This window comes from Nicotiana tomentosiformis, chromosome 9 (genome assembly GCF_000390325.3).
Source record: "Nicotiana tomentosiformis chromosome 9, ASM39032v3, whole genome shotgun sequence".
NCBI lineage: Eukaryota > Viridiplantae > Streptophyta > Magnoliopsida > Solanales > Solanaceae > Nicotiana > Nicotiana tomentosiformis.
The window spans coordinates 4,913,346-4,923,554 of record NC_090820.1 but is presented as its reverse complement, the minus strand read 5'-3'; the positions used below and the strand labels follow the sequence as shown (position 1 = coordinate 4,923,554).

Here is a 10,209-nt window from a genome sequence, read left to right as displayed (position 1 = left end):
TTGGCGCCATTGTCGGGGATCTAGAAATTAGCTACTTGACTGAGTTAAGCTTTTATTACTTATTTGTTCAAGTTTTAATTTTCAGTTTGCCTTGCTTGTGTCAACGCAGGATCGTCTCTTGAATGCGGAGGAGTAGAAGTGCAAACAACCTCCTTCCTTTTGATCCGAAAATTGAACGTACACTTCATAGAGTGAGAAAGGAAGTCGAAGCTAGAGCGAGAAAAGAAAGAGAGTTGGACATCGTAGTCCAGCCACAACTAATAGAGATGGCAGGTAATGAAGAGCGTCCGGTGATAGAAGCCGCAAGGCCCAATCTTGCTAATATGACTCAGGCTATCGTGAAGCCTGATATCGAACATTCGGTTGACGTTTATAACTTAAGCTTCTACTTTAGAGGCTAAGTGTCTCAATCCACTCCGAAACCACCCCGGACTCGAACCAACTAACCCGATATATCATAATATAGATGAAAAGCTCAAAAGGAAGCAGAAATCGGGAAAACGAGTCTATAACTCTCGAAATGACCGCCCGGGTCGTTACATCCTCCCCCTCTTAAACAACCGTTCGTCCTCGAACGGGTCTAGAAACATACCTGGAGTCTCAAATAGGCGTGGATATCTTCTCTGCATATCCCGCTCGGTCTCCCAGGTGGACTCCTCCACAGGCTGACCTCTCCACTGCACCTTCACCGAATCTATGTCCTTTGACCTCAACTTCCAAACCTGCCGATCCAAAATGGCCACCAGCTCTACATCATAATTCATATCACCCTACAACTGAACCGTGCTGAAATCCAAAACATAGGACAGATCGCCAATATACTTTTGGAGCATGGAAACATGAAACACTGGATGCACACTCGACAAGCTGGGTGGTAAGGCAAGCTAATAAGCTACCTCCCCTATCCTCTGAAGCACCTCAAAAGCCCCAATGAACCGGGGGCTCAACTTGTCCCTCTTCCCAAACCTCATAATACCCTTCATGGGTGATACCTTTAGCAAAACCTTCTCCCCAACCATAAAAGACAAAACGGACCTTCCTGTCCGCGTAGCTCTTCTGCCTAGACTATGCCGTGCGAAGCCGCTCCTGAATCAATTTCACCTTATCTAATGCGTCCTGGACCAAGTCTGTACCTAAGAGACTAGCCTCACCTGGCTCAAACCATCCAACCGGAGATCTACACCTCATCCCATATAAAGCCTCGTACGGATCCATATGAATACTCGACTGGTAACTATTGTTATATGCAAACACTGCAAGCGGCAAGAACTGGTCCTATGAACCCCCAAAGTCAATGACATAAGTGCGCAACATGTCCTCCAATATCTGAATAGTGCGCTCAGACTGCCCGTCCGTCTGAGGGTGAAATGTTGTGCTCAAATCAACTTGAGTAACCAACTCCCACTACACGGCCATCCAAAACTGCGACGTAAACTGAGTGCCCCTATCTGAAATGATGGAAACTGGGACACCATGCAGGTGAACGATCTCTCGGATGTAAATCTCAGCGAACCGCTCTGAAGAGTAAGTAGTTCCAACTAGAATGAAATGCGTGGACTTGGTCAGCCGATCCACAATAACTCAAATAGCATCGAACTTCCTCGAAGTCTGTGGGAGCCCAACTACGAAGTCCATGGTGATTCGTTCCCACTTCCACTCTGGGATCTCTAACCTCTAAAGCAAGCCACCCGGTCTCTGATGTTCATATTTAACCTGCTGATAGTTGAGACACCGAGCCACAAACCCAATTATATCCTTCTTCATCCGCCTAAACTAATAGTGCTGCCTCAAATCATGGTACATCTTTACGGCACCCGGATAGATGGAATACCGAGAGCTGTGGGCCTCCTAAAGAATCAACTCCCGAAGCCCATCTACATTAGGCACACATATCCGGCCCTGCATCCTCAACACGTCGTCATCACCAATAGTCGCATCCCTAACATCACCTCTCCGAACCCTGTCCTGAAGAACGAGCAAGTGGGGGTCATCATACTGACATCCCTGATACGGTCATAAAGAGAATACCTGGAGACCATGCAAGCCAACACCCGACTCGGCTCCGAAATGTCCAATATCACAAGCTGGCCCGCTAAGGTCTGAATATCCAATGCCAAAGGTCTCTCTGCTGCCGGAAGATATGCTAAAATCCCCAAACTCTCTGCCCGACGACTTAAAGCATCGGCCACCACATTGGCCTTCCCTGGATGGTACAAAATAGTGATATCATAGTCCTTAAGAAGTTCCAACCATCTCCGCTGATGCAAATTAAGATCCTTCTGCTTAAACAGATGTTGTAGACTCCGGTGATCAGTATAGATCTCACAATGAACCCCATAAAAATAATGACGCCAAATCTTCAAGGCGTGAATAATGGCTACTAACTAAAGATCATGGATAGGATAGTTCTTCTCATGGGTCTTCAACTGGCACGAGGCATAGGCAATCACCCTACCCTCCTGCATCAGAACACAACCAATACACGGTGTAAGAACCTACCCTCGAGGCATCACAATACACGATGTAAGAACCTGAAGCTGATAGTAGAACAAACACTGGAGTTGTGGTCAAAGCAGTCTTGAGCTTCTGAAAGCTCCCCTCAAACTCATCCGACCACCTGATTGGAACACCCTTTTGGGTCAATCTGGTCAAGGGCGATGCAATAGATAAAAATCCCTCCACAAATCGACGGTAATAGCCCGCCAAACCAAGGAAGCTCCTAATATCCGTGGCTGAGGACGGTCTAGGCCAAATCTGCACTGCCTCTACCTTCTCCGGATCCACCTGAATACCCTCACTGGACATCACGTGCCCCAAGAATGCTACTGAACCGAGCCAAATCTCACACTTAGAGAACTATGCATAAAGCTTCTCCTCCCTCAATCTCTGTAATACAATCCTCAAGTGCTGGGCATGCTCCTCCTGGCTACGAGAGTACACCAGGATGTCATTAATGAATACAATAATAAATGAGTCCAAATAGGGCTGGAATACACTGTTCATCAGATGCATGAACGTTGCTGGGGCATTGGTCAGCCCAAAAGACATCACCAAGAACTCAAAATGGCCATAACGGGTCCTGAAAGCTGTCTTACGAATATCCGAATCCCGAATCTTCAGTTGGTGATACCCGGACCTCAAATCAATCTTGGAGAACACCCTCACTCCTTGAAGCTGGTCAAATAAATCATCAATACGAGGCAAAGGATACTTGTTATTGACTGTGACCTTGTTCAACTGCCTGTAATCAATGCACATCCTCGTGGAACCATCCTTCTTCTTTACAAATAGAACTGATGCACCCCAAGGTGACACACTAGGCCGAATAAACCCCTTATCAAGGAGTTCCTGAAGTCGTTCCTTCAACTCCTTGAACTCCGCCGGTGCCATATGATACGATGAAATAGAAATGGGCTGAGTGCCCGGCACCAAATCAATACCAAAGTCAATATCCCTATCAGGCGGCATGCCCGGCAGGTCTGCAGAAAACACATCCGGAAAAGCACGTACCACCGGAACAGAATCAATGGAAAGAGTCTCTACACTAACATCCCTCACAAAAGCCAAATAGGATAGATAACCCTTCTCAACCATCTGATGAGCCTTCAAATATGATATCACCCTACTAGTACATAGTCTATAGAACCGCTCCACTCAACCCTCGGAAATCCCGACATCGCCAACGTCAAGGTCTTAGCATGACAATCTAGAATATCATGACATGGAGTTAACCAATCCATACCCAATATCACATCAAAGTCAACCATGCTGAGCAGCAAAAGGTCTACTCGGTTCTCCAATCCCCAATAGTCACCACACATGACCGATATACCCAGTCCACAACAATAGTATCGCCCACAGGAGTAGATACATGAACAGATGAAACTAAAAACTCACGGGGCATATCCAGTAAATGAGCGAAATACGAGGAAACATATGAATAAGTGGAACCAAGGTCAAATAATATAGAGGCATCTCTGTGACAAACTGAGACAATACTTGTAATCACAACATCTGAAGCAATAACATCTGGTTTGGCAGGGAGGGCATCGAAACGGGCCTGGCCACCCCCTGATATGCCTCCCCCTCTAGGGCGACCCCTAGCTGACTTGGCAGGTGGTGAAGTAACTGGTGCTGAAGTGGAAGGCTCACTCCTCTACGGAGATAGACCTCCATGACGACGAGGACACTGCCTCCATATATGCCCAAACTCCCCACACTCAAAATAACTCCCTAGTGCTGGTGGCGGGGACTGAAGGGAACCCCTAGCACTGAGATAACTGGTAGAAGAACCTGGCTTGGAGGAGCCCTGAACTGATGGAGCACGGGACGAACTCTGGGATGGGAGGGCACTATGTGATGAGTGGCCCTGATGAGAACTGTGATAACTATGGCCCGATGAAGCACCAAGGTGAACTGGACGAGCCAACTTAGCATGCCTGAATGGACGGCCTCTGCCATGCTGGAACTGACCCCCATGAGGAGCACCACTGAATCCACCCTGACCACGAGGCCTCTTGGCCTCCCTCTCAACCCTCTCCCAATTGCGAACCATCTCAATCTATCGAGCAATGCCGACAACCTCATCAAAAGTAGCACTAGACACTCTCTCTGGTCATAAGCAACCGAAGCTGAAAACCGAGGCCATCTACAAACCTCCTGATCCTCTCTTGGTTTGTGGGAACCAACCAGATCACATGACAGGCCAACTCGGAGAACCGCATCTCATACTGTGTCACAGACATATCACCCTGGCAAAGCTGCTCAAACTGTCTACGCAGCTCCTCTTTGCGGGACTGAGGCACGAATTTATCCAAAAAGACTATGAAGAACTGCTGCCAAGTAAGGGATGCTGCGCTAACAGGCCTACGCCTCTCGTAAGTCTCCCACCAACTGAGTGCAGCCCCCGAAAACTGAAAAAGTAGTGAATGAGATCCCACAAGTCTCCAGAATACCAGATGTACGGAGTATCCTCTGACACCTGTCCAAGAAGTCCTGGGCATCCTCTCTCTCCGTGCCATTGAAAGGTGGAGGCTAGAGTCTCCCAAACCTCTCCAACCTATGCTGATCATCCTCAAGCATAACAGGAACCACATAGTCCTGAGCAGCTGCAACCGGCTGGGCTAGTGGTGCACCCGGTGTTTGGAGTCCCTGAACAACCTGCTCGGGTGTGCGAGTGGCGGGAGTCTGAGTGCCTCCCCCTGCTTGAGAGGTGGATGTGGCCGTCGAGATAGAGACCTCCTGAGCAAGGCCGGTACACACTGTCAGAATCTAAGCTAGGGACTCCTGAAGGACTGGAATCACAATAGGCATAAGTGGTGCTTGAGCTGGGGCATCAACAACTGGGATCTGATCCTGATCTGGGGTAACTACTGGCTCTGCAGGTACTGTCCCAACTGCCATGGCTGGTGGTACTGGTGGCTGGTCCTCCCATTCGGTAGTGCGAGTCCTCACCATATATGAGAGAATGAAACAAAAGAAGTTTAGTTACTAGAATCAACAGATTCGCACGACAACAATTCAAGAATGTGGAGTTTCCTAAGGGTTATGCAGCCTCTCGAAGATAAGTACAGACGTCTCTGTACCGATCCGCAAGACTCTATTAAACCCGCTAATGACTCGTGAGACCTATGTAACCTAGGCTCTGATACCAACTTGTCACGACCCAAACTAACCTTGTCGTGATGGCGCCAATCGTGGAACTAGGCAAGCCGACTCATTTTCACAACAAACTGATATTTTCATTTTAAAGATAATTTCAAGGCTATTTAACATAAACACCTTCGTAAAGGAGTTCAAATCAAAACAAAAGTGCGGAAAAAAGCCCGACATCGGGGTGTCACTAGTCATGAGCATCTACTACAATTTGTCTGACAATATCGAGACTAACATAGTCTGGAAAATAGCTAAATACAACTAAAGGAAGATACGAGGGAGTGTCCTCACACGACCACAAAGAGTAACACTCAAACTCCACTGCTGCCTCACTTCTTCTTCGCGAATGCTGCCTACTCCACGCATTCGCCAGATCTCCCTCGCGGACGCGATGAAGAAAAATGTCTGCAATAACGCCAGAAAATCTGCCAACTCCCTAAGTCCAAAAATGACCCGTTGAGCATCTGAAACACGCCTGAGGCCCCCAGGACCTCAACCAAATATACCAACTAATCCTATACATCATACGAACTTAGTCGAACTTTCGAATCACTCAAAACTACATCAAAACACCAAATTACCCCCGGATTCAAGCCTAAGAACTTCTAAACTTCCGAATTCACCAACGATGCCGAAACCTACCAAATCACGTCCGAATGACCTCAAATTTTGCACACAGGTCTGAAATGATACCATGAACCTACTCCAACTTCCGGAAATCCAATCTGACCACAATATCAAAATTTTCACTGCCGGTCAAAATCGCCAAACTTCTAACTTTCGCCAATTCAAGCCTAATTCTACCACGGACCTCCAAATCATATTCCGAACGCGCTCCTATGTCCAAATTCACCTAACGGAGCTAACACAACCATCAAAATTCAAATCCGAGGTCGTTTACACACAAGTCAACGCCCGATTGACTTTTCCATCTTAAGCTTCTACTTTAGAGACTAGGTGTCTCAATCCACTGCGAAACCACCCCGGACCCGAACCAACTAACCCGATCTATCATAATATAGCTGAAAAGCACAAAAGGAAGCAGAAATGAGGAAAACGAGGCTATAACTCTCAAAACGACCGGCCGGGTCCTTATAATTTAAGAATAATTTGATAGAAAAATTATTTTGATATCTCAAAAAGAATTATTCCAAAACTATGTGTAGATTCTTTTTCTTAATATTATATTAATGAGTCTTTATTATAGTAATTATTTTGAATATATTTGTAACAGAAAATTAATTTATTTTTGAATTCAATTGGGACACAATAAATCAGACAACTGAATGCTCATTAGTATGGATTTGTCCGTTAGTATTGAAAAGTCAATGGACCAATCTTAATGGCTTAAGATTTAACGTATTTTGGAATAACCTTTATGGATTGAACGTTTCTGATTCTGATGGTCTACTTCTTTGAATAGTCTGTAATACGGAACAGATAGTCTACTTCTCTTTTAGACTATATATACCTCTTTGTCTTCATGTTGGAATAGAGTGAACAGAGTTAAAAACTTTTCTTCCCTTTTGTTTTGTGCTGAGTTTTCTGCTCATTAATCTTTGTTGTTTCTCCTCCTAGTTATACTAGAAGAGCTTGTTAAATTTTGGGGGATACGTTTAATATTATTCATCACGGTGTGGGCGAAATATTCTTAAGAACAGTGTACCTGACACGCCTCAAGCTAAATCTTATTCTCCATAATCCAATATTTTTCCAACATAATTTAACGTTAAATTCTTATTTTTCTTTAACAATACATTTATAGTTACAAAAATTTGTCGCATGTTTAAGATGATAAGTTTCAAAAGTCATTAATATTTCTTTCTTAAAATTTTACGCCTAATAAACTACACCACATAAATTTAATTAAATACCCCATCTTCTATAATGTAGGGGTTTCTCATCTTGCACTTTTTCGAAATATTAACGTAAATAGAGCCCTGATAATGCAAAAAATATATACACCGTTAGTGTATACTAGGAGTTATGTAAATATCTTTTTAGAACTCAAATGTGAATTCTTCACTCTGCTCACCTACCAACTAAATACTGGTCCCCTCAGAAATTAATACCTTTCTATTCAATCAAAGTTATGTACTCAAATCTTACTATAAATAGAGCCGAAGAATGCATCAATTTCTCCATCCTTCAATTTCAATTATCATAACTAAGTTTTAACAAAAGATGGGTTCCAAGGCATTTCTGTTTCTTGGCCTTTGTTTGGCCATTTTTGTAATGATAAGCTCTGAGGTTTTAGCTAGGGAGTTGGCTGAGACTTCCACCACTTCAGAAGAGGACTGTAAGAACCCTCTCATTATTTGCATGTATGTTCAATTCTCTACTTAATTCAATGTTGCCTTATTTTTATTAAGTGAAATTATTTAACCTTTCCAATGAGAGTTTAACGTGTCATAACGATATTATTTAAACCCCATTAAAAGAAGTAGGTACCTAAACTGTAGTTTGAAATTACCACATATTTACTAAGGTGTATAATTACTAGGATAATAATAACACAATACATTAATTACAATTGTATTTGTGGATCTGTAACCTTTACTAATGTTAGCTTGACAAGACAGAGGCGGGTCTAGATTTCAAGAGAATGTATGCACTATTATAAAGAGGTGGATTTAAAATTTACATTTGACGTGCTTAACTTTATTTATATTTTTGAAATTATAGGTTCAAAATTATATTCTTTTTAAAATTTTAGTGATTTTCACGTTTATATCTATATTCCATTCCAAAAATAAGACCGCCCGAAGTGAGATTTGAACCATCAATTTCACGTAGAGGTGCAATTATTGTACCATAAGAGTCTTTGAGCATGAGTTCACACACATATAATTAGGTACTTTTCAAGAACTATACTATTGTTATATACTCCTTCCGTTTTAATTAATGTGAACCTATTTAACCGGGCATAAAGTTTAAGAAAAATTGACAGACTTTTGAAATTTGTGGTCCTAAACAAGTCAAAAAGGGGCCCGCCGTATTTGTGTGGTTATAAAAGCATCTCATTAAGGGTAGAATTTGATGTTTAACCTAAATTGTTTCCAAATTTAGAAATGAGTCATTCTTTTTGAAATATACCAAAAAGAAAATAGGTTCACATAAACTGGAACAGAAGGAGTATGATTTAATGAGAGGAGTATGGGTTCACACGAACCCATATCCTAGGACCTAGATACGCCTCTGGACCAAGACTCCTAGGGGTCGTTTGGTATAAGGGATAATGGATACTTAATTCAGGGATTAAATTTGAAATAAGTTTATATCACGTTTGGTTGGGATAATATCATGGGATAACTGATCTCGTAATTAGTTATCCCGGGATTGCAATATTATTTTTATCTCTATGGGAGGGTGGGATAATAACCCTAGGATAACTCATACTAGGATAACATATTTTAAACCTTATAAAATATAATCATAAATCTTACAACTTTATGGATTACATATTTTCTACGTAATTCTGTGTTAGGATCACATAATAAGCTAAAAAAAAGGAAGACTAATAAAGCAGTTAAAGAACAACATTCTTATTTTCACAATTGATGCAGCAAAGAAATCCAATAACAAGAATGAAGTACATGAAGCTCAATACGGTGGTGGAGGATACCCTGCCGGATACCCTGCCGCCAGATACCCCGTTCCTGGTGGCGGATATCCTGATGGAGGCCGTGGTGGTGGTGTCTATCCTGGCGGTGGACGTGGATGCGGAGGATACTGCCGCTATGGTTGCTGCGGCCGCCGGAATTACAGGTGCTGCTCCTACAAAGGTGAGGCCATCCATGGATAAGGTCACTATATTGAAGCTAAGCCTCACAACGTATCATCATGTGGAGCAATATATAAAACCTTTGTACTTTGTAAAGCCTCAAGATGTAATAGTAATGATCTTGCAGCTTTTTAGAGCTTGTTGTAACAAGTTATGAATAAAGTTAAGTCAACAACAACAACCCAGTGAGATCCCACAAGTGGGGTTTGGGGAGGGTAGTGTATACGCAGACCTTACCCCTACTCCGGAGGAGTAGAAAGGCTATTTCCGGTAGACCCTCGGCACAAAAAGGAAAGAGACAGTATATCGGTAACAGCAACGGAATCCAGAAAGATAACACCAGCAACACAATAACCAGAAAATAGAGAGCAAAGTAGTAGCACTAAGCAGTAATAAAGGCACAGTACTACAAACACAAGGGAATAATATGTACACAAAGGGCCACTAAACATACTACAGCCTAACTTACGACCCTAATGAAGTATTAAGAACACAACTGGAGCCATTAGCAGCCTAAAACAAAATACTAACATACTAGTCTCCTATCTCCTAATCTACAACCCTAATGCTCAACTTCCATAACTTCCTATCGAGGGCCATGTCCTCGGAAATCTGCATCCTATCATGTCCTGTCTGATTAAATCTCCCTAATATTTCTTAGGTCTCCCTCTACCTCTTCTCATACCCGTCAAGGCCAGCCATTCACAACTCCTTACCGGTGCATCCAGGCTTCTCCTCTTCACGTGCCCGAACCTTCTAGCTTAGCTTCC

General features: G+C 43.1%; 1 protein-coding gene across 1 annotated transcript; it reads left to right on the top strand.

Annotated features, from left to right (window-relative positions):
• Window positions 1-7,793: 7,793 nt before the first annotated feature.
• On the top strand, window positions 7,794-9,620 carry LOC104119731 (glycine-rich protein-like). The gene is made up of 2 exons (XM_033652420.2): window positions 7,794-7,954; window positions 9,222-9,620. The coding sequence occupies exons 1-2, from the start codon at window positions 7,840-7,842 to the stop codon at window positions 9,458-9,460; spliced, it is 354 nt and encodes a 117-aa protein (XP_033508311.1). The 5' UTR covers window positions 7,794-7,839; the 3' UTR covers window positions 9,461-9,620.
• The last annotated feature ends 589 nt before the right edge of the window (window positions 9,621-10,209 follow it).